The sequence below is a fragment of the Telopea speciosissima genome, chromosome 2, assembly GCF_018873765.1.
Source record: "Telopea speciosissima isolate NSW1024214 ecotype Mountain lineage chromosome 2, Tspe_v1, whole genome shotgun sequence".
NCBI lineage: Eukaryota > Viridiplantae > Streptophyta > Magnoliopsida > Proteales > Proteaceae > Telopea > Telopea speciosissima.
In genome coordinates this window covers 61,776,050-61,801,960 of record NC_057917.1, presented here as the reverse complement: position 1 = coordinate 61,801,960, position 25,911 = coordinate 61,776,050, and the positions used below count along the sequence as shown (strand labels likewise).

At 41.1% G+C, this 25,911-nt stretch overlaps 1 protein-coding gene across 1 annotated transcript in view; it reads left to right on the top strand.

Moving 5' to 3' along the window:
- The window catches only part of LOC122650120 (15-cis-phytoene desaturase, chloroplastic/chromoplastic), a 53,498-nt gene that overhangs the window by 13,748 nt on the left and 13,839 nt on the right, over positions 1-25,911 (top strand). The window contains exons 4-7 of the mRNA XM_043843433.1: positions 9,898-9,955; positions 13,996-14,151; positions 17,143-17,291; positions 23,944-24,063. Of these exons, the coding sequence (XP_043699368.1) occupies positions 9,898-9,955; positions 13,996-14,151; positions 17,143-17,291; positions 23,944-24,063 (483 nt within the window). The remainder of the gene's footprint in view (positions 1-9,897; positions 9,956-13,995; positions 14,152-17,142; positions 17,292-23,943; positions 24,064-25,911) is intronic.

The window sequence follows — 25,911 nt, the reverse complement described above, 5'->3', positions numbered from 1 at the left end:
CAATGATGAGAACTGAGAAGTGTGAAGAAGATAGGCAATGGTAGATCCCATTGACTAAGGTGGGGAGGGGGGAGGACATCTTGAGAATGACGTCCGCAATAAAGTCCCATCTTAGGGAGTCAAAGGCTTTGAGGATGTCAATCTTCATGAGAGCAGCAGGGGGTGATTCTTTCTCTCAAAGCCTCTGACCAATTCATTGCAGAGGAGGATGTTATCAGAGATGCTTCTTCTAGTGATGAAAGCAGATTGGTTGTCATTGACAAGAGAGTTACTTATGACATTCTCATGAATCTATTGTGTATCTAAGAGAGAAGAACCATAATAAAATGTAATGTGAATTCTAGAACACCTAAAGGTGAGGGTTAAGAAACCAACAGAAAATTCCAGAATAACAGGATAAAAGGAGCAAACCAGAATTATGAGAAGGTAAATATCAGATGGTCAGAAAGTCCGATCTAGTCAAATTTCAACTTAACCAAATTGGAATGAAATCCAACAGTCAGATTTCAACTTATAGAGGTTTTCTACGAGGATTAGGAAACTGAAATCCCAAATGAGAGCAGAAATCGATAGGCAGAAGTTGGAGCTTCAAACAGAATTTAATTATTGGTCTAAAGTAATGAATAAGCAGTGAACAATACTCAGATCATTTTCAACAGATTCATTCTTAGAAACTCAGGTTTACAGAAGTGAATGGCACAAGGATTCTTGAAATTCGATCTATGTTGAAATAATAACTGATTTGAATCTTAAGAGCTAAAACAACAGATTGATGGCAGTAATAACAGGAATTAATGATGAATCAATACTGTAGGTGAATAAGTAGAATTAATGAAAAATCAATGCTGTAACTGATCATGCAATAACGCCCAGATTTGAAGTTAAGAAATTGCAGCAAATAGAAATAAAAGGGAAGAGAGAAATAGATATGTGCAGGATTCATAAAGATAACTATACTGGCCCAAGTAATTGGGAGAGAAAATATGGAAGATAAGAGCTTGGTATGAGAAAGAATAACGTGAGAGGGGAGAAAAGACAACTCAGACGCACAATGCGATTTCCAAAACACCAAACTAGTTCATCCATTCCAATTGTTTGAGAGGGGGGGGGAATTGCAAGCTTTGGATAAAAAAGTAAATAGAAGTCTATTCAAGATAGACTTACTAACTAGTAAAAACCGTAAAATAAGATTTTTAAAAGAACTAAAAACTCCCTTATCCTAAAAACCTACCAATGGGCCCCACATAATCTTATCCATCTACTTAATCCAGTGTACCCCTTAAATCCAAAATTTTGTGCTTATAAAAGAGACCCATTACGTCAATTAAACCCAAAAATAACAAGCCCAGGGCTCATAGAACCCAACCATGAGCCAATTAAAGTATTCCGATGCCTAATTGGCAAATTGAACACCCTTAACTGCATCAAAAGGACACAGTTTGAGGAAACTTGTAGGATGTGAGAAAAATAGCTTGGATTCTCAACACTTCAGTCTTTTACTTTCTTTTGATATTGTCACCAAAGACGATGCCAATGAACGTTCTCCGAATTCGAATTCTGCAACTTCATAGTCATTGATGAAAAACTCATGTTGAGTTTTATATCTTATATCAGAGTGAAAGAAGGGCCAAATCATTAGAAAACTACTCAACACGCCAGCCCAGAAGCAAACTGCTTTTATGACATCTACCCCTGAACCCCTTAGCAGCAGCCAACACAGCGTTCTCCCACCCAGCAATGATTCTACTACCACAAACAATTGAAAAAATGAGGAGCATTGTATAGGAATTTTCCCATCTTCTAATGAACTCATTGTTTTATTTCTAATGACTCCTTCTATGATTGCTTGAGCTAGGATGGTTTCCTCCGTCTACCCCCTCCCCACCACCTTCACCGCCATCTCCGCCAGTCTCTTCCCACCCTTCTCCCTCCGCTGGTCCCAAATCTTGGACCTCCCTCTTCTCTCACCCCTTAACCTCTTCCCGCTCTGGTCTCCCTCTCCATTTTTGTCAAACCCTCCTGATGCAGCTCCAAGAAGGAAGAAGAAGAAGAAGAAGAAGCCCTGAACTTAGGGCTTGAATAGGGAGCCATAGATTAGGATTATTATTTTCCATACTTAGTTTATTTTCCTGTTTTTTGATTGAACTGGTTTAGAATTGGTTGCATCCAATTGGTTCAATTGGTCTAATTTAAGTGAAGTGTTCCTATTGGTTAATAGGTCCTTATATCCTATTGGCTAATATGGAATCTTCTTTTAAATTACTTGTTTTAAGTTAGGCATCTTTTGACTTAAGTTAGTAGGGTTAAATAGGTCTTTTACTGTTTTAAATTAGTTAAGTTAGATTAAATCTCTTCCTTCCACGATTTTTGAAGGAAAAGACTTTAAATTGTACTAGGACTTGGCATAAAGCCATCTTATTAATATATTAAATCGTGGAGGGGTCCCCCACATTGAAATTTGAATTAAAAAAACCTGTTTTGCTGCTGTCGGCTGTTGTTGCTGCTGTTTCTGCTCCTTTGAGTGTGCATCCTTGTGGATTTCAAGGTGGATAGGGTGGGTGGATTCCTGCGACTCCTTGCATCGAGACGATCGGGAGGTTCCTTCAATTATCAAGCTGCTGCCGGTGGATTCCTGCTGTGAGTTTGAAGTTTAAATTCTGTTTTTTTCATTCATCCTCCCTCCCAATCATGCCCTTTTTTATTTTATTTGAATCCCATCGATTCCTTTAAACCCTAGATCATCTAGGTTACATTAAGCCTTCATCCATTATCAGAATTCAATCAGATTCAGACCACAGCCCCTTCATGCCACTACCTATACTCGACCCCAAGCTGCTGCCTTATTTGTCTCTCAAACCCTAAACTCCCCCAACTCCATTAAACCCCAAAAACCCTAAAATTCCAGAATCAGTACTTCCAACCATCAAAACCCTCTCATACTTGGATCGAACTCTTCCCTCCCTACCTGGAAAATTCGATCCTAACCCTAGCCCTAAACTCCCATTAAAAACCCTAATTTCAACCTAAGTTCTAAATCCCAAAACCCAAAACCCTAACCCTAGAACTTCAGAATTTTAATTTTCTATTTAAACCTATTTAAAACCTATATCAGTAGCTTCCTTTTGACCTGCATATCATTACTAAATAAACCCTAGCTCAAATCCCTAAGCCTCCCTAATTCTGCCCATTCGATTCAGCAGCCTTATTAGATCGTGTTGCTTGGCCTCTAATAGGATCCTTATCCTATTTAGAGCTACATTACCTCCATTGATGGTTCCTCTAAATTTGCTTTTTGCCCCTCGGGTTTATTATTTCCAGAAATCTCCAAATGGAAATCATGCCTAGTGAGTCACTTTCTAGGTTCCAGACCCTCCTTCAACAGTTCAACATTGAAAAAGCTTCACTAAACAAACAATGGAAATCAACGGGTTTGATGGATGGTGTGTTCATTTTCAAATTTTCCTACGAAGAAATCAAACTCTGTGCTCTTGATGGCGTCCCCTGGCAAGTTGGAACCAGATCTATATTCCTCCGCCAATGGGATCCCTTTATGCAACTCTAGAAGGTCGACCTCAACACCATTCCCTTGTGGGTAGTTCTGCCTGGCCTCCTCCACTTTTGCAGCCCCAACAGCCTCAGCATCATTGGCTCTGTCATTGTTTACCTCCTTTACTCAGATGCTCGAACCAAGAATTTGGATCGTGTCTCCTATGCCCACATCTATGTTGAGGTCTCCACTAACTCTCCGCCTCCCTCAATCATCTCAATTGTTGATGATGAAGGTTATAGCTTTGACCAACCAGTGCTCTATGAATGGGTTCTTCCGCAATGCCTTCTCTGCAAAGTGTTTGGCCACCTCACAAAAGCCTGCTTCTAAGAGTCATCTTGCTCCCATGTTTGATGATGCCGTTGTTCAAGACCTTGCCGCCCAAGCTCCTTCAGCAGTTGATGTTGCCTCTATCCAAGACTCGGTCGGCTAAGCTCCTCCTACTGCTGTCCAAGACCTTGCCGCCCAAGCTCCACCTGCAGCTACTTCGACAACCCCCTAGTTGTTGGCACCCTGATGACCCCCCTGATCATCTCCCCTACCTCTGCCTTGGAAGTCATTGTTTATGCCACCGCGTCAATCCCTATGGTCTCTATTGCTCCTCTTACTACCGCCTCTCGTTTCCTCACCACTAGTGGCTCTCTCTACCCAGCACCGAAGCTCCTCCCTGGCTCTTCCCGCGACCCAAGTCGTGGCTGGAAGAGAACTTGCCGTCGTCGTCGTATCCAGGAACAACTCGCCTTCGGATCCCCGCCTGCTCATCCCAATGATCGCTTCCTGACGCTCATCCTCCCGAGGTAGGCACGATCTCCAATGACGCTTCTTCGAATCGTCTGCTTGTTGCTGAAATTTCTTTGGTTTCAACACACTCCCTTGAACCATCAGTCTCTGTATGGTTGGCGCTACAATGCATTCGCTCCTCTGCTGCTACCACTGATCTAACGCAACTACTGAGACTTCCTTTCCAAAGATGAAGCTTTTCCTCCTTGGTTTCTCTCCATTTTTCTCTGGAAGACTTAAGAAATAATTTTGTAAACCTATCATCTTTAAGATCAGGACAAAATTGGCGGGTGTTCTCAACCTATTATCTTTATTAGACAAGCGAGGAGTAATCAACGTCCTTCTAACAATCTCCTCCGGAGCCTTCATCTGCTTCTATCTCTTCTTCAATATCTTCACTTTCCACAGTTTTGGGATCTTCTTCTTCCACACCATTCCCTTCTTCACCTGCTTCCTAGTTTTGACCCTGGCCCTGACCCTGACCCTGACCCTGACCCCTTTCCTCTGGTTCCACCCCTTTCTTCCTCTGCACCCCCTTCTTTCTCCATCCCTTTTGCCCCTCCCCTACTATCCCTACCTGCCACCGTACCAGCTTCCCCCATCTACCTGCGATGTCCTCTCGCCATCATCTCCCTCCCTTGCTCCCTAACCCCCCCTTGACCCGACTAAACCCTCATCTACCTAACCCTTCCTTCACTCAACCCCCTCTCCTTAACCCGACTGATCCCACATGCCCCTACCTAACCCCTGTTCTAACCCCTTTCCCCTGGTCTGACCCTCCTAACCACCCTAACTCCCTCCCTTGTACCCAATCCACTTTATCCCATATCCCCAATCGATCTTCATACCGATCTGAGTTTCTTAAACCCAACCCTTGTTCCTCTGACCTTAATACTTTGGACCGGCCCAATCTCTTCGTCCCTCCTCCCCCTTGCTCCCCTTTCTTATGAGGCCCAGACCTCAGTACACTCTGTGGCCAGTGGATCAGCCCATGTCCACCCCTGGGCTAATCTCCTCCCCAAGTGGATCGTCTATTTTCGTCGTAGGTACAAAAGCCTCCCCCCCGGGCGGTGCACTAACCTCTCTGTTTTGTCATGTCTACCGGTTTCATCTGGAATGTCAGGGGTCTTAACTCACTGTCAAAACATGATTGCCCCTTCTTAGTCCTCCTCTCCAATTATAACCATTCCCTTAATGGTTGTATTTGGTTTGAGATCCCTTTAAAATTCAGGTCTCTATTTCTTTCTCCTCTCCCCAACTCCTCCATCTCCAGTTATCTCTCCCTAACTCCCCCTCCCCCTTCTTCCTTTCTATTGTTTATGCCCACAACCATGCCAATGATAGGCTGCCCTTGTGGTTCGATCTAGTTGCCATCTAATCTACTGTCGAGTCTCATCCTTGGTATGTTTGTGGAGACTTCAATGTTGTCCACTCTAGTCAAGAAAAACTTGGTGGTCGGCTGGTCGGCCCCCTGACACTTCTTTAGTCTATGTCTTTAATGATTGTCTGGAAGACTTAGGCATAAACGACTTAAGATGGTCGGGTTCCCCCCATACCTAGCACAATCTCCGTGTAGGCAATGATAGGATTGTTTACAAGATTGACCGTGCTCTCATCAATGAAGCTTGGCTCTCTTCTTTCCCCAACTCCTTTGCAAATTTTCTCCTCCCTAGGATCTTTGACCATAGCCCATGTCTTCTCCTCATCCAACCTTATGTCTCTTTCTGGCTTAAACCTTTCAAATTCTTTGACATGTGGACAAAACATTCCCAATTCCTCTCCATTGTCCAAGATGCTTGGAATAAGCCTGTCTACTATTATTCCCTTCCCCTCCTTTCCTTTGTGATTAAACTTTGCAATACCAAAGGAGCCCTTAAAGCCTGGTACTCTTCTACTTTTGGAAATATTTCTTCTCAAGTCTCTTTGTGCCGTTCCAGCCTCTCTCTTCTCCAGTCCTGCCTCCAACTAGACATGCTCAATCCCCTCTTGGCAGAAGAAGAGAAAAGGCTCTCCATTGTGCTATCTACTCTCTCCGTCCAAGAAGAGAGTTTTCTCCGCCAAAAATCGCGCATTAAACAACTTGAGCTTGGTGACTCAAACACGACTTACTTCCACCGTTCCCTGAAAGCCCGCACCAACTCTAACTCCATTCCCATGCTCCATGTGCAAGATGATACTCCTCTCCATGCCGTCCATGACATCAAGACAAAAGCGGTCTCCTTTTTCTCTACCCTCTTCTCCCTCCTCCGTCCTTGATTTGCTTCCATCTATTCCCTCTGAGGACGAAATACTCAAAGTTGTCCTCTCCCACAAGACCAATCGTGTCCTTGGTGCCGATCGTTTTAACAAAGGTTTCTTCTATGCTAGTTGGGACATCATCAAGGAGGACCTTGTCAATGCTATTTGTAGCTTCTTCTTCAACCCTAGCAAGATCCTTAAGGTCAACCACACTTTTCTCTGTCTCATCCCAAAAAAAGAAGGGGCTTCCTCCTTGTCTAACTTTAGACCAAACTCTCTTTGCAACCTTCTCTACAAATTCATCTGCCAAGATCTTGGCCAATCGTCTCCAGCTAGTGGTTCCTTCACTTGTTAGCCCTAACCAAATGGCTTTCATCTCGGGAAGAAGTATTTCGGACAACATCCTCCTTTGTTCCGAAATTGTTCGGGGTTTTGACCATAAATCTCGATCCCCAACTGCCCTCATGAAAATAGACATCCATAAAGCTTTTAATTCCCTCCGTTGGGACTTTATTACTGATGTCTTAACCCATATGGGCTTCTCGTCTCCTTTTATTCGTTGAATCCATGCTTGTATCACTTTCCCTAAATTCTCTGTCCTTGTCAATGGATCTCCTGCGGGGTTCTTCTCTTCTCACTTCTCAGATTGGCAACTGCCAAGGCTGCCCCCTATCTCCTTTCCTCTTCTCCCTTGCACTTGAGGTCCTCTCTGGAAGCATTCAGTCCAAAACTGATCAAATTCTTATCTCTCCCATCCCCAAATTCAAAGCCATTAAACTTTCCCACCTTGCTTTTGCTGATGATCTCATGATCTTTTCTAAGGCTTCCCCCACCTCCATCTTGGCCATCATGACCTCCTTGCACCAATTTGAATGCCTCTCAGGTCTTAAAATCAATCTCTTGAAATCCCATATCTTTCTTTCGGGTGTTTCCAAAGCTGATAAGGCTTCCCTCCTCCACCTTACGGGGTTCTCCCTAGGTACCCTTTCTGTTAAGTACCTTGGCCTCCCTTTGATCCCTGCTAGGCTGACTAGCCATCACTGTATCCCCATGCTTGACCTAATTCACAAGAGGCTTCAACTGTGGAAAGGAAAACTCCTTTCCTATGGAGGGAGGGTCAAGCTGATTAGATCAATCCTCCAATTCTCCTACATCTATTGGTGCGACATTTATTGGCTTCCTAAATCTACCATAAACCCATCCTTATTCTGTGCCTTCCTCTGGAAAGGAAAAGAATGTTCCAAATTTCTCCACCCCCTTAATTGGAAATCTATCTGTCTTCCCAAAAGAGAAGGTGGTCTCGGCATCTGTAGAATCCAAGATTCTAATATCTTTGGAATTCTCAAGTTGCTTTGGAAAATCTCCACTAAGCATGACTCCGCGTGGGTCATTTGGGTCTATTCCTATCTTCTTAAATCTGAATCAATTTGGACTGTTCCCATTCCTACCGACTCTTCTTGGGTCTGGCCATAGTTGTCACGGCGTCACGGCGATCCAAGTCGGTGGAGGGTGTCCGATATATGACATGTCGCCCGCCATGGCGTTGCCATGGCGAGCATGTCGACCATGTTTTATTTTTATTTTCTCTATTTTTAATGTGTTAATAGATGTATACTCAAGCCATGTTTTATTTTTCTCTATTGTTTCTCAAGTTTTAAGAAGAAAATTCAGAAATCGAAGAAGAAATCGAGGGAAAGAAGAAATCGAAAGAAATCGAAGAGGGAAAGAAGACAAGAAGAAGAAATCGAAGAGGGAAAGAAGACGGGAAGAAGAAATCGAAGAAGAAATCGAAAGAAATTGAAGAGGGAAAGAAGAAATCGAAGAGGGAAGAAGAAATCGAAGACAGGAAGAAGAAATCGAAGAGGGAAAGAGAGTCGGGAAGAAGAAATCAAAGAGGGTCGCCATGGCGTAGGTCGCCATGCAGCCCTCTCCTCGGCCGCCAGACGCCATGGCGACGCCATGGCGACGCATGACAACTATGGGTCAGCAAAAATCCTTCACCTTCGTCCCTAGCCCTCGGCTACTATACCGGATTGTTGATGGGATTCGGCATCCTCGGAGTTCTCCTTCACAGGAGCCTACTTTACTCTCTGTATTCCAAAATATTCCAAGATCTCCTCCATTATTTTCTATAACGTTTGGTCCTCCTCTCTTCCCCCTCTTCGAGTCTCTCCCCGGTCTAGGCCTCCCTCCCCTCCCCCCCCCCCCCCTCAAGCCTCTACCCCTGACAAGACCCTTTGACTCCCCTCCCAAAATGGCCTATTCCGTTCTAAATCCACTTGGAACTTTGTTCGACACAGTGGTCCACTTGTCCCTTGGCGCAATCTGGTTTGGTTCAAAGGCCATATCCCCTGCCATAGTTTAACCGTATGGAGAGTCTTTACCCAATGCCTCCCCACCCAATCTTTCCTCCTTCACGGCCACCTCCCCGTCTCCCCATCCTGTATCCTCTGTTGGAATGGTATTGAGGACATCGACCACCTTTTCTTTTCTTGCCCCTTTGCCAGCTCAGTTTGAGTGTTCAATTTCAGGGGCTGGGGTAAGGCGGAATGACCCCCCCCCGGTGTATTCTTTGATCTAGCCCGGGTCCTAGGTAATATTCGGGTTTTTAAAAAAAAAAAAAAAAAAAGTTTGGAAGAAAGCCTTAGATTCATTTTGGTCCTGTAGTAGGAGACCTTTACCCTTCTCTAGGGAGTAGGGCCATCTTTTTTTATGTCAACTCTAAGATTCACTTGTTACCTCATAGATCTATTGTAGGCTCCCCAAGGAATAGGCATATTGTTGTAACCTGGGGTTTACCTGTTTCTCTTCTTCTTCCTCCTGGCCCGCCCTTGGGTCTTTTTGTATAGTTTCCCCCCCCCTCCTCCCCTTTTTCCCTGCTCTCCTTTGGTAATGAATTAGTTATTCACCCAAAAATAAATAAAAATTAGGAGCTACAAGGGATGGCTTAATAGGAATCTTTAACCTATCCCCTCCTCCACGACATTCTCTCAACTTATCATATATTGGGGCTACTCCTAAATTAGCCCTTAATCTTATCTAGTTTTACCACTCATCTATCTCAACATCCTCATTTGAGCACTAAGTTTGATGATTTTGTGACGGAGAGCCAACCCATCTTGAAGGTAAGGACAAAAGTCATCGATTTTATTGATGAAGGGATCTGTGAATACTCTAGTAACTAATCATAACCAATAAATAAGACTAAAGAAAGAACTCTAATTGGCAGTATTGCTACTGGTAAGCTCCTGCACCAATTTACAGTCTTTAAAGTATTTTTGAAAATTGCAAACTTTATTTGGAGAAATTAACACTGATCAATTATCATATAGGTGGCTGCTTGGAAGGATGATGATGGAGACTGGTATGAAACAGGCTTACATATATTCTGTAAGTTCCATTTCTTAGATTTGCTGTCATTTGTATGATTTAAATTGAAAATTTTCTTTCACCATCCATTGTTTAGAAAAGATATAGTTGAAGGTTTGGTTTGAATTTTTTCATGTTTTAGATTCCAGTCAATTTTTTTACCTGAACTAGGCTACTTGAAGAGGAAACATGCCTTTGGCCAGTCAGACTGCTGATCTGGATTCTTGACTACCAAGGTGGTTCCGTTTGAACTGTATGAGTTTCTTTAGTCTGTCAGAAGTGAAAAGAAAAGTGAAGATAAGAAAATCCTTATTGGAATGATACCAAAACCTGTAATCAGAACTAGAGAAAGGAGAAGAGAAGAAGAAGATGGAGGAAACCAAGATTGAGAAGAGAGCTATGCGATAGACTAACTTGCTCTATCATGACAGCCTTATATTTGTAAGAACCAGAGTTGACTCTTAATACTTAGTCTACTAAGAATCAAAGACCTATTATATCCAAAGTTAATATAGAAACAAAACACTTAACTAACCCTAGAAAACCTAATTACATAAGGAAAAATAAACTATAAACTAGCAAAGAACAAAGACATGATCTCACGGTACAAGGTCCATGGACAACCATGGACCCCCAGGCCGAGAGACGCTCTACCCCACTCTAATGCTCAAGCTGGAGTATATATCTCCCATACCCAGCTTGGAACAACCAACTAAGAAACGCATATTGGACTAGTGCCTTCATGAACATATCACCAAGTTGATTGCTGGAGTTAACAAACAGAGTCGGAATAAGCTTTTGCATAACCACCTTTCTCACAAAAAGACCTCAATGTGCTTGGTCCTCTTATAAAAAACTGGATTACAAGCAATATAAATTGTAGCTTGATCATCACAATACATCTGTATAGGTTTAGTGATGGAGAACCCCAATTCTTGTATGATGGACTTTAACCACATCAATTCTGCTGTAGTATGAACCATCATGGTACTAAATCTCGTTTCGTTTCGGTGTTTCGGTCTGACCAAAATTTCCGCGATACCGAAATTTCGTCGAAATATGGCATTTTTCTGTGGGTGTAAAATGCAAAAAATGACCGAGATTTCTGAAATTTTCGAAACGAGATTACCGAAATTACCAAGATTTCCGAAATTTTCAAAACGAGATGACTGAAATTTCATTGAAATTTCTGAAATATTGCATTTTTTCATATCAGACTTGAGTTTCGTTTCGGACAGGTCGAGATACTCAAAATATTCGATATCTCGACCGAAATTTCGCGAGTTTTAGTACTATGTGAGCCATAGCTCTATACTCAACCTCCACACTCGATGGAACCATTAGCTGAAGCTTGGATAAGGATAAATGCCCCAGGCGAAGATGTCATTGAAGAAGAGAGGATCCACTAGTAGTTGTAGCAGCAGTAGTAGACAGTCCAGTGCCATCCAAATAATATAGTCCAGCCTGCTCAAGCCCTCCATAGCTCCACCAATCGTCCTCCTTGTCTGAAGGTCCTGAAACACACAATAAGAAGGGTAGAAAGTAACAGAACAATTAAGTGACTTAGTGAATGACTGACAGACAAAAGGCTTAATGGTAATTGTGGAACATGAAGGACAGATGACAGTCATGTTGGAAGTGGGTGAGACCGTACCATGACCTGTCACCTGGGTGAAGGACCCGTCAGCAAGAATATCAGAAGAATTTTGAACTTTGGACATGGAAGAAAATAGATTTGACTTACTAGTCATGTGGGAGGAAGCACCAGTATCACTAATACACGGAGTGGATGATGTGGTTGTAAGGAGAGCTGAGTTACTTGTGTGTGCTAAAGTGGCTGTGGAGGTGGAGGAAAATGACTCAAAGTTGTTGGAAGCGCTTGAGTATCTTGTTATGATCATCTCGAGGTACAAAGATAAAAGGAAGAAGCTCTAGATGCAGATGCAAGTGTTGTGTTAGGAAAGGTCACTCTCTTAGTAGGATTATCAGTCGTGGCGGTGTTGACTAACTCATTGGCCCAGTTTAGTTGACCATGTTTAGCCCAAGTGCCCAACACATGTCAACAATGTGATTGGGCTTGCCGTAGAAGGTACACTATCGAGAGATCTGTCAAATTGCTGTCCACCTGTACCATGACCACCTGGTCCACGGCCACGACCTCTTCTAGAGAGGGTATAACCTCCTCCTCAGGCAGCTACAAAGTAGAATCTTCCTTAAGAGAAGGAGATGGATCACTCTTGAAAAGAATAACCATACGCTGAAGACGAGAAAAGGTCTCATTGAGGTAAGGCACCTTTTCCCCAACAAGAAGTTGGCTTTTAACAAATTGATAGTCAAGATGGAGGCTGTCCATAAACTTAGCAACATGGAATTCAACCCGTTGAATCTTCAACTGCTCTAGAGTAGTAGTAAGGGGTTGATGAATCTGGAGTTCTTTAATGATACCCTTATAATCGTTGAAGTTCAAGTACTCAGTTAATGTCTTGTCCTCCTGTTTGAAGTTGAACATCTTCTCATATAACTCATAAATCCAGGATATATTCTTTTCTTGAGAGAAGCTTTCTCGTAAATCCTCCCAGACTCCTTTTGCAATAGTATGGAACATGATGTTGGCTGCAATGACTGGATCTACACTGTTCCACAACCATATTGAGTTTGGAATTCTCTCGCATCCACTCCTCATATGCAATGATGGCGGCTGGTTCTTTGGAGTCACCAGACAGGGTGTCATCCAGTAAGGTATTTCATCTTACCCTTGGCATGAATATAAGTCTGGACAGCTTGAGCCCACAACATGTAGTTAGAAACTCTATTGAGTTTTATGTTGGTAATCTGAATATGCACATTATCAGAGGGTTTTTAAGGATCAGCCATCATGCACACAGGTAATATCAAAATTAATGATAGCATCCAATAGTCGAAGGGAGTAGCTGCAACCAAATCAGCAACCAAAAAATAGTAGCAGCAAGTATATAGTGACAATCTGAAATTGTCAATGACCGCAGTAGCAATAGATAAGGTTCAGATGCAACAATATTCGAGAACCAGAGAAGAAAACCCAGACCAGAAGCTGAGAGTCCAGAACTAGGATGATTTTTTCACCACCAAAAAACAGGTGGTCAGATCAAATAACTGTAGAGTGCTCCAATAGAGGGCAATGATGTCCTTAAAGCCAGAACAGATCTGCTGGCTAGATCTTGAGTAATTAAGAAACCGATGTGGGAAGATTTCTTTAAAAAAAAAGTGTCGCCTACTGTTTTGGAGGAATCAAACTGCAGCAACTTAGGAGATAGAGATAGCCCACAAATTGGATCGAGGGTACCTCCCAGCAGTAGTAAGTAGCCCTTAAAAATTGAGCAGCACCAAGTGGCTAGATGAAAAGTAATTTGCAGATATCGATCTCTTCAAAAAAAGTTCCAGAATGTAGTTGATAGCAGAAATCTTTATGGATCAGCAGGGTAGGTAGTTGAGAAGCCCTAGTTTACTTTTGTATCATCACTAACTAGGGCTTCGAGTAGTATGTAGGCAGCATAGGCTGCTGCAACCAGAACCGAAAGGAGTCCTTGAATGGACTATCAAACCAGTTTGTGAATGAGAACAATCACTGATTTATTAGTGCTCTGATCCCATGTAACAGTATCAGAAACACACAAGAGAGAAGAAGAAGAGGGTGAGACTGCCAAGAACAGCAGAATCATACATAGTAGTCCCCCCCTACCGCACTTATATATTAACCAATAGAGTACAATAAATGAAGGAAAGTAACTCCTTGTCAAGCAAGAAACCAGAAAATAGAAACCTATTCTAAGTAGGAAAGAAGAGATCTAATCTAACTAAGAAAGAAATAAACCAAAAACTAAGTAACATAATATGTAGCCACGATAGGGACACTCCCCCTATCGTGGTACACTGAAAACATGTACCCCCACGGTACAAAGGGTCCACTCTTTAACAATTGATATTATTTGTTTTTCCTTTTGCAAGTGCTCTTATTCATTGTTTTATCTTTCTTTGGCAATTTTACCCAATGCTGAATGACAAAGGTCTTCTGTTTCTTGAAGTTGGAGCTTATCCGAACGTGCAGAACTTGTTTGGAGAACTTAATATTAATGATCGGCTGCAGTGGAAGGAGCACTCTATGATATTTGCAACGCCAACCAAGCCAGGAGAGTTTAGCCGTTTTGATTTCCCTGAAGTTTTGCCTGCACCTTTAAATGGTATGTCATGCATTGAGCTGTGGCAAATAAATATTTATTTGTATCCTTATTTTCTGCAGTTGCATTCTGTTTGTTTCAATACTGGTTCTGCAATGATTGAATGTATAAAGCAAAATAAAAGTTGATGTTCTTCACATATAGCATTCTCAAACCATTGCGAGTGGTTGGAACAGGTAATAAGGCAATATCCTTTGTATACTTTTATGCACAATCAGACTATAAGCTCTAGTAAGGCTGTTTCACTTGTTTATGAACCTTGTTATGCTCCCCTCCTGTTGCGTACTACTGGTATTACTAAATTTATGTGCATTTTACATTTACCCTTTCTTTTATGTTACTAGATTGAGCTGCTTCTTCAAGAACTGACTTTAAAGAATTTACTCAAGAATATGTCTATTTGGTGTCGGAAAATGTAGCAAAAACAAAAACTTGAAAAGCTCGTACTATATGTCAAACCTCTTCTTTGTTTTTCCTGATTTTTGAAAGTTCAGGTTCATTGTGACAACTCCTGTTTCTTCTCCATGGACGATTGATCTCTTAACTTCGTATGTCAGAGTGGAACTAGCTGAACAAATAGGATTATAACAAAGAAATAATAATCTCTCCATGTTTACCCTCCCCCCCCCCCCCCTCTCTCTTTTCCTTTTTCTTTTGATAGGGAACAGAATAATGTCAGTTCCAAAATGTATAAAGAGAAAAGGAAGAAAGAGAAACAATGGTAGTATAGGAAGTAGATTACATAGCACCTCTCAACCAAGAAGGCTTACCCCTTTCCCACCCAGCAATATGATCCCAACAAAAAAAACAAGCTGCCTCTCACCTTCAGACAAGACTATAAAGAAGCCTTGAGAATGAACATAGGACAAAAAAAATTAAATTCATAAATTGATATATAGTAGTAGCAGGAGGAGGGAGCCAAGAGAAACCAGTGACAGATAATAGTCTCCTCTATATCCTCTGCCTTTCTTGCCCTCATCTGAGCATCAGATCCCTGTGTGCGTTACTTATTGCTGTTTATTAGCACATCAGATACCGGTCGACTACTTGTTAATTGATGAAGGATCTGTTGAGTATCCACCAGGTTGCAACCTGATGGTGCATGACCCTCAGAATGCTGTGTTCTTTCCAACTCCTTTCCACATACAAGTGCCCCAACAGGAATTGTGATCAATTGGAATTCTCTAATTTTGTAGATATACATACAAACTGGACCACTTTTTTTCTTTGTATCCAGGTACAGAGTATGACCTGTATCTTGTTACATTTATCAGAGGCAAGTCTGGTGTTGTCCCCTTTCTAATCAAATCTTAGCCCCTCCCCCCCCCCCCAAAAAAAAAATGCAAATGAGATATTCTGGGACTCCTTCGATGACCGGGAAACCTTTTATTACTCCCAAGTCCCACCTCTTGTGAGTGTTGGCATCAACCTACGCAAACTTCGGCAATTCTACACCATAATGAATAAGAGAGATAAGGTCACCTTCCTATGTGCCTTTGTGGAAATCATCCTGAATCCCATTGATAAGGGTGTGGGACCGCACCAAAAAGCCATAACAATGTATTCACCTCAGCCACCAATCATGGTTCAAGAACTCGCGAGATCTCGCCGAGTTTCTCGGTTTTGTGAGATCCCGAGACAAGATGCCATATGCATTCTAAAATTACACTTTCTCGGCGAGATCTCGAGATCTCGGTATTGTCTCGGTACACATTTTTTCCAGTTTTTTTTTAGTTTTAAAAGTTCAATATCTCGCCGAGATCTCGGTATCAGGTTAGAACATATTTTTTACCCATTTTAATTGCCCATTTGACCCATGTGCCCATTTTTATCAAAAGAGGGCAATGGACAGAACTCGGAAATGTCAATAGTTCTGTCCATAGCTCTCTAAACAAAGGGGAAAACACTCAAACAACTCTCTCCCTCAAATTTCTTCCTCTTTCTTTCAAATCTTGGGTGGATTGCATTGTTTGAAGTCAGATTCAAGTGCTAAAGTGAAGATTCAACTCCAACAGTCCAAGAATCATCACCTATTTGTAGGATTTCAAAGTAAAACTCATATTTGGACTTGTTTTTTGGCAAATCTGGGCATGCCATTGTGTTTAAATGGCCTGAAATAGGCTGGATACCAAGTTTCAGACCCAAAATATGTGTAAAACCCACTGAGTTGGGGGTCCGAGTCAAAAAAAAAAAAAATGCAGCAACTCGCCGAGATCTCGACTCAACTCGGTTTCTAGCTTGGCCGAGATGCCACCGAGACCCGAGTCTTAGAACCTTGCCACCAATAGCCAAAGCCCATCCACTTCTGATAGTCACTAAGAAGTCTCACTTGGTTTTGATTATATGCCCTTTCCATGATTTTTTAAATCAAGTTTCTAGACCCATTTCTAAGGTGCAATAATTGCTTCATCCAATATTTTACTCCCTTTCAAGAAGGTCCTTGATTTGTCCATGTTGTCTTTTTCTCTACACTGCCAAGAACCTGCAAAATGGGACATGTGCTGGGTTGCCACCCCATACAACTTTTGCCACCACCTTGTTAATATGGTTGCCAGTACTTCCTGCAATGTTAGACATTAGATATTAAGTGCATGTGGTTTTTTTTTTGTCTTTCTGGAGGCAATCTCTCTTCCTCCCCCTAACGCTATTATCTCGTTCATTTCTTCCCCTCCCCCTCTGAAAGAACAAAAATTACATGAGCTGTCTGTATTGTGGAAAGATGTCATTGTTTGATGTGTGGACAAAGCCACAAAATGACAAATAGGGATGTCCTTATTATGTAGTTCTAGACCTCTCATTTATTTCTTGTACTGTCCTGCATTCCAAATGATATGGTATATAATGTGGATGTGGTACTAGACATAACCCATTCTGGCATTGCATTAACCATCATTGGTGGGGCTTGTACCTTGAATTAGCTGGTAGACTACCTTGATTTTTTTCACTGTATTTCATCTTCCTATTATTTATTTTAGTCAAGAAAGTGATTGGCAGGAATCTGGGCCATCTTAAAGAACAATGAGATGCTGACTTGGCCAGAGAAATTGAAGTTTGCTGTTGGTCTCTTGCCTGCAATGTTTGGCGGACAGGCTTATGTTGAGGCTCAAGATGGTCGGTCTGTTAAAGAGTGGATGAGGAAGCAGGTAGTTAAAGTAGCTTTTTCATGCTCTGCGACATGTTTCTGGTTGTTTTATTGATATCTCTTGACGTTGATAGTTGGATTCTGTACTTACGGGAGTGTTTAGAACAATGAGGCTTTGAGTCAAATGTAAAAGCCTAACTGATGTTGGGCATATTTGCACACTGCAGGTAATGGGCCAAGACTAGGATCGACCATGGGTTAGGGTCAGAGATTCAGAGCTGAACTCAGAAGTCGAAATAGTCCCAAAAATAACCAAAATTTCCAAAATCTGAATCTTACGGAGCAGATCCAATTTTAAATCTGAAACAGAACTAAAATAGTAGATATGATCATGTGAACCAAAAAAGCAGAGAAAGAAAGGGTTTCTGATTATGGATATATAAATAAACTGCAAGGTTTTATCCAGTTATAGGGGATATAATTTAGATGAAAATGTAGATTTAAAATTAAGAAAAAAATATAGAAGTATTAATTTCGGAAAATCTGCGAAACTAGAAACTCAGAAACATAAACCAATCTGATGTGATTGTTTGGTATAAGGAACAGCAATGTCTTATGCACTTTGCAGAACTTTATCATTAACAGAAAAGGCAAAGATAAAGTGGCTTGAAGGGAAGAGGCCCATCCTGTAAGAAAATCCTGCAAGTATTTTCTTGGTTCTGTGAGAAACTCTCATAAAAGATAATCTGAGGGCTTACCTGCCACTTATTTTAGTACTTGATCTGGCACAATTTGGTGACATTGGTCCCTGCATATATGCAAATTAAAAAAAAAAAATTTATTTCAAAGTGAAGTACCCTGACCAGTCTTTAACCCATCTACAGTGTGTCTAAAAGTTGCTATGGTCAGGGCTCTTTTTTGTGTCTACTTAATTTCCTAATGAAGCTGAAATTCTGTCATTCCATAATACAGGGTTTCCACCTAGATTGCTACTTGCACACAAGGTCCTTCTGTATCTGCCGATACTAACCGATACATATCTTATTTTTATGGTACCGATATGATACCTTAAAAAAAAATGGTATTAGTACATGTAAGAAACCACATCCTTTATATATAATCAATTGAATGTACTTGTCTCGTTGTAATTTGTTCTCCTTTTTATACATTATATATTTTACATATTACTTATTAATAGTGATTTATGCTTCAAAAATGTATTTTGCATATATCCTAAACATTTCCATACATATCTAGCGTATCTTGTGTCTCTTTGATATGATACGTCTCTTAAACATAGTACTATATCTCGCAATATATCGGTATCTCGGGCCTACCGAGATATCCGAAATATCCGAGATATCGCGAAATATGCCCGAGATATTGCATTTTTTCTGCAATATTTCGGGGGTCCATCTCGGGGGGTATTTGGCCATATCTAGGCCTGAAACTTCATGGACAGCCTTATTTAAGCTTAATAAACACATTTAAACCATAAAATTGTAAAAATGTGAATTCAAATTGGTGTTTTGGGCTTGCACCCTTGATTGACATACGGTTGCCGACCCTAATGTATAAATAGTTAAATACACATGGATTAATGAAATCACAACTTAAGTTACAAATTACAAGTGCTAAACTGCTAATAGTAGTTGTTGTGCCTCCCTGGATCAATCCCACTCATGCCTCGCTGGAGTCGACGTCCATTGCTCTCTGTTTGAAGGACATATGTGGACCACGGTATAGAATCGGAGAAGAAACGATTGTAGTCATCCACAAGTGTCACGTAAATGGAATCATCAACATACTGTAGGTAACCTATCCTAGGATATAAACTAGGGTTACCAATCGATCCAGTCCGTGAAGAAGATGATCCACTATGATATGATGTTGGCGCCGGCGCAAGAGGCGATGGCATTGGCTGCATGTATGGCTGGTGAGGTTGGTAGCTAGGTCCGCTAGGGTATGCAAAGATGTTATCTACAAAAGATGATCCAGTATGTCCCTGGGACTGGGACTGGTAGTCATAGTCCCCTACCCCACTAAACTGCCCATATGATGATGATCCATATCCATATCCACCGTAAGGTTGTGATGCACCATAATCCGATGCCAATGGAGTGGCATGTGCATCAAAAGATGGGGCACGCCAATGTCCAGTCGGTCCTCCCTCCCTATCACCCATACTCAAACCACCAACAGAGCTAGATAGGTTATCAATGTCCATGTGATCAGGTTGCAACTGTGTTTGTCGATCCCTACGCTTCCTGTTGTATGTATGTAGGGGGCCTCTCGAGGGTGGGGGTGCGGGGGCACGTGCTCCGTGGTCCGTATCTTGTGTGGCATGATCAAACTGTGTCTCTCCAGTGAATCGGAGTGGCTCTACAGGTGCCGTATCCTGGGCCTCCTGGCCTACCACATAACGCTCTTGCATGCTGTCAAATTCTTCACCAGCATCACCACCACCAACATCACCACCACCAGCATTACCACCACCAGCATCACCATCACCACCACCAGCATTACCATCATCACCATCATCATCATCATCATTTGAGGACTTAGACCAGTCTTCATCATCACAAACATTGCCACCAGTGGGTTGGAATGGTATGGGTGAGGCTTCCCTTGCATGTATCGACCCTCGTCGACCATATACTCGTCCACATCAGCACCAATCTCAGAAGCTATCATGGGGTCGGGCCTACCTCCCTCCTCATCCAACACTGGCTTACCTCTATCCCTCACCCAATCCACAATAGGGTCCTCATCGTCTAAGTCAACTTGAAAGATGTCAGCTAGATCAATGGTGCCCCTTTGTCCCACATGTCCCATGCTTATGTGTTGCGGTTTCACCTCAAGTTGTAGTGCACATACACCATGTCGGATAAACGTTGAGACCCCAATCTGTTGCGCCTTTGGAGTGGATGAGTGCAAAGGTACTCCGGTTCCTCTCACAACCAGGATGCGAACATGTTTGGGCAAGGACTTTAATTGCTATTCTTCTTAAGTTTTCACCGATTCCCCATACAACACCCACCATTCAAATTGCATTACAAGTTTACAACAAAAAGACATGTGTCAAATGTTGTTTCAACTTTCAACTTTCAAATTTCAATACATATGTAATTTAAAACTTAAAAGAATTACCAAATCACCACGTGCTCGCCTTGATCGCAGCCTCGGTTCAAAACTTCCCAATGCATCCCTAAATACCTTGATCTACACCCATGTGGAAAATTAGTAAGTACTTCTTCACTACTTATTTGAAAGCATGAATAAGTTGAGTTTCCAAATGAACTCACTTCATTGTTGCAAATTGCTTGTAGTGCACCATCCGGCTCCAACTTCTTCACTACTTGTTTCACAAAGATCAATAAGTTGAGTTTCCAACCCAAGCCTATTGTTATATTGATACTTAGGGTTCAAGTAGTATGCTGAAATATGACATATAGAATAGAGGTATTGTCAAATGCATAGGTAATTAGTAAATAATAATACTATGAATTAGTAAACATAAAACAAATTTACTCACCTTTATGCAAGGATGCATAAGTTGATTCTCCCAATGAGCATTTATGATATCTAAGAAGTGTTTGCTATGCGAGGAGCCACACTATAGACACTATCTTTCATCAAGTCTATTGCAGATATAGGACTGGCATGGTTGGGCCCTTCGAGCGAGTCGCAACGTGTAGAACTTTAACTACGGCTCTAAAACTTTCACCACTTTGCTTAGTTTGGTCCGGAAGTCCTCGGATGACATCGTTGTTTGTGCTTCCCTCCCATTTGCGTCTTGGAACCCTTCCATTCAAACCACTCCTCGGAAGCAAACATGCTTCTCGCCGCCTTCTTTGTCTCAATGCTTTTGAGAGCAATGTAGTTGGTGGCAAATCTTGTGATGCCAGGCCTAACCAAGTCACTCCCCACATTTTTCCCTCAATAGATTGAGTGCATAGGAGTGGTTGTATACAAAGTTGGTGACTTGTCTTGCACTTTCAACCACGGTCTTCACCAACTTTAACTTTCCCATATCTTTTAGCATTAAGTCAATGCAATGGGTTGCACAAGGAGTCCAGAAGAGCCGGTACTTACTATTGTTCATCATCTTCTCACCGCCACTTAAGTTACTTCCATCAGTTCTACAACTGACAACATTCTCAATACCCACATCTTTTCCACTACTTCCTTTAACAATCAGAAATATATTTTGCATCCTTTATCTCTTTGGATGCATCCACGATTTGAGGAACACTGTCCTCCCATCACAATAAACCATGAAATTGATGATGGACTTTCTGTAGGCCCACCATCCATCTCGCCATTATAGTCACCCCATATGTCTCCCACATATTCCTCATCTCACTAATGTACTCATCAATCTCACTCTTTTGTTGAGGTAGATAAACATTCATTACCTCATATGGGGTGGGGCCCTTGAATCCTGGGCCACCTCGCAATGGTATCTATCATGGTATCATAATGGGGGCCTTGTGCGATGTTTTGGGATGGTATGGTATAGCATCCACTTAGCTATTGATTCTTTAACCAATCCCTTCATCCCCTTCCATGCTCCTTTGATTCTGGGTTGATCGCTTCCTTTCTTCTTATGCAATTTAGGATCGATGTTGATGGTGGTACTGCATCGGTAGAGGTGTTGGGGTTGCCCTCACACTTTGTGATCTTTTAAAAGGATTCAAAGTTCTAGGACCTCCAGAATCGCCACTCTCTCCACTACCCCCTACTCTTTGTCTCTGCTGATCATCTTGAAAACTTACTCTGCTCCTTGAAACAGTCCGCCTAAAATCCCTAGCCTCCTCTGCTGTTTGTATGTCATCAGGTACTGCAATGTCATCATCATCAGAGGAGTCATCATCATCATCATCATCATCATCATTGTATCGCCTTCCTCCTCCCATCGAACTCCTCACTGTATCCTCAAGTTGTTCTCTTATCCTTTGCTTGTCAGCCTTCCTCTTCTTTCTTCCCCTCAAACTATCACCAATCTCCCTGGCTACTTCAGTAGGGACCATATGACAACCTACAACATCTTTAGATCCTCCAGTCAGATGTTGTTTAAGTCTACTGGACCCACCTCCCATAAATTGCATGTGACAATAGTTACATATAGATTTTCTCTTATCCCCATCAATGGGAGTACCATGTAACCATGCAATGTCACCCCTATGCTGGCTGGCTGGTCTCTCTTGTTCCCTCTGTTCTCTTTGTTCCCTCCGCCCCCTTTGTTGACTACTTTCCCCCACCTTTTGCTTGCCCTTCGCACGTTGTCTATCACGATCCGCCATAATGATACTTGTTTACTGCAATGTAAGTAACACAAATAATTAAAAAACTTAATGTAGATGCACTTCAATTGACACTTTTAGATTACTAATACACTTGTATAGTTATTTAATATTTTTCCCCTAACCCTTATATTTTTCACATAATTAAAACCAATTTTTTATATATAATGTTAATATAAGTATTGACCTAACACAACAAAACCAAAAATTAGTAAACATAATATACATGTAATGCATCTCAAAACATATAGAAATAACTTTCATATTTTTTCATTATTTTTTAAACTTAAAACTCATATTTTTCCTTATTTATTTCTGTTTTTTTAATTTTTTATATATTTTTCTTAATTTTTGAAAATTAAAAGAATTATTTAAGAGCAGAAAAATAAATCCGACACTGTGAAGCCGTAGATCGGCCATTGGTGTCTAACATATATTTAATTCATTACCATCTAAGTCATATTACCCCTAATTATTTCCTATTTTAGTTGTAGGAAAATGAATTTTTAAAACCAGAAAAAAAATAAAAAAAAATACATATGGGAAAAAAATTTCGACACCGTGAGGCTGTAGATCGGCCTCCGGTGTCTAACATATATTAATATCATCAACATCCAACAACATTTGTACAAAATTTTTTTTAAAAAAATAGTTTTAGAGAAATAGAATTTACCTTAAATAATGAAAATAGGCTTGGATGATGAGCTTAGATGATCCTCCGACGCCTTCCCGGCGACAAGGAGCTTCAACAATGCTTGGATGAGGCTTGGAAGGGAGGAAGAAGAGAGAAAATTTGAATTTCAGCAGCTCTCGGTCAAAATATCGACCAAGAGCTGCGAAATATGGAATTATAAGGCTCTTAATGTGACACTATTTGTCACTTTTACAATATCTCGCGATATATCGTGAGATCCACGATATATCGTCGATATATCACGATATATTGACGAGATATTGTATTTTTATGTTTCGGAAGTGTTTCGTATCTCGGACATATCGAGATTCACAAAATATGGCGATATATCGCCGATATTTCGCGAGATTTTATACCATGCTCTTAAAATCACCCTTCCGATTCGATACCCAATACCAATACTTTAAACCTTGCTTACACATCTAATCTTGCCAAATATTGACCTGAAAATCTCTAGATGCGAACCATATCATGTCACTCAATCAATCACTTTGCTCGTTTGAATTATTTGACATTTTCTTATCCTTGCATTACAGCTTGAAGTTAAGAGTTTTTACATTGTGATATTTGAACTGGTGGATAAATTGGTCATATTAATTCTTGACACTTCAATAGGATTAACTTGGATTTGTAGGAGCCCTCAAAATAATACATTTAACAGTTATTTCTGGCCTTCCTATTTCTCTGCTGACGACAAGGTGACTGTATTTCAGGGAATACCTGATCGAGTTACTGATGAAGTGTTTATTGCCATGTCAAAGGCACTGAACTTCATAAACCCAGATGAGCTTTCAATGCAATGCATTCTGATAGCTTTGAATCGATTTCTTCAGGTATGATCTTTATTCTCTCATCGTTGTATTGGAATTTTGTGAACTTACTTGACAGACAAACTCAGCTCAAGGTCAATGTCTGGAGTTTAGGACTGGATTGGTGGTTCAGTTAAAGAGATGATGGAATCATTAATATCAAGTATTACTGGAAGTCTGAATGTCAATTAGGAATGGCTGATTCTTGCTGTTTTCTTACAATGCTTTTTCTAATCTTAATCAATCTTCTTTCTCTGGACCTTGAAGTGTTTTAAGTGTATGTATTCTCTCTGCCATGTATAAATTATTCTGAGAGTATATTTTTATCTTCTACCATGCATCCTATAAATTCAAGACGACTTTCCATGCTTACAGTCCTCTCCTTTTCAATTTAAGATTCTCATGTCAAAAGTTTTCCATATTCATTGTTTCGGTGTCAATAGAAATGTTGTTCAATTACTATGAGCAAATTATTGTCAATCTATGGATGTTTCAGTTTGGTTATTGGTATTATTATTTTTGGGTTTTGTTGGTCATCCTAAAACTTACTAGTAGTGTGGATCTTTAGTATAAATGCCACTCTTCTACTCAGCATTGAACACTTCTATTCTGCATAGTCCAAAAACTTGCTGAAATTTTGGAAATTTTGGTGTCGAGACCAAAAGCCAGGTGAATAAAGGAATTGGCACTGATAACTAAGTTGCTTTTTATTGGTATAACAATAACAGAACCTGAATCAGTACTTGGTCATAATAAAGAAAGAAGAGAGGAGAAGAGAGAAGATGAAAGAAGGGAAGAGAACACAGACCACGGTTTGAGTAATGGGCAGAATGCTCAAACCATGGGTGGGAGATTGTATTTATATTGAATAAAAGAAACAAATAACAATAGGACCACCGGGTCTACAATCAATGGCTAGACTTATCCATCAGGTATGTGTCTTAAACCCCTTGAACGGGGGGTGGCTACCTATGAAGTGGCCAACCAGAGGATTTTGCCATTGCAAAGCTTTATGGCTAAAAGTCTAACTGGGAAGAGAGCAGTCTTAGATGACCCAACGATGATGGGAGGGACGAAGTTAAGGGGGAGACCCTCTCTAGAAGGAAAAGGAGCCTGGCTAAAGAGGGAGCTCCAAGACACCCCCGCATGGTAGAAGGGGGGAAAGCAAGAGGTCCAGGGAAAGAGAAGGATAGGACGGAATGGGGAGACCTGGGTGGTGATGGCACCACACGCTAGGAGGGCCAGCCATGGAGGCAGGCACCCACGAAAGAAGACTCTCATGGTGGGGAAGGTGACAGAGGGAACCCCTGAAAGAGGAAACATGTTGTATCAAGTCTTAAAGGGATCTAGATACATAGACAAATGCTTCATCACTCATCCTATCGTAACTCATTTCTATCCAATTCCCAACTATGAATATACCTCTTCCATGAATTACCTTGTGAATACCTCTCCGAACATCTTATCTCCTTTTCCAAATCTTTTTATAGCTACAAACCATTCTGAGAAAAATATGTATATAAGAGTATTTCAGTAAAATTTTAGCAAGTAGGGAGGGAATATTGTATAGGCACGTGACTTGAATTTTAGCGTACACTATAGATATGGAATGTCCTCCTGCTGTGAAATTATATATTTTCCTATCCCAAAATTGCCAATCATACTTTTTTGAGCAAATTACATGGCCCTCCGCTGGGCTATGGTCCTATTACAAACACCCCCCATGTTTTGAAGAATTACATCCGCACCCCTGAAGGCTGACGGCGTTAGTGCGGTGTTAGTTTTGAAATATAAAAGACAATTTACCCTTATTATATCTTGAACTAAAACATCCAAAATCTAAATACCATTTGTACCCTTATTGCATCCTTA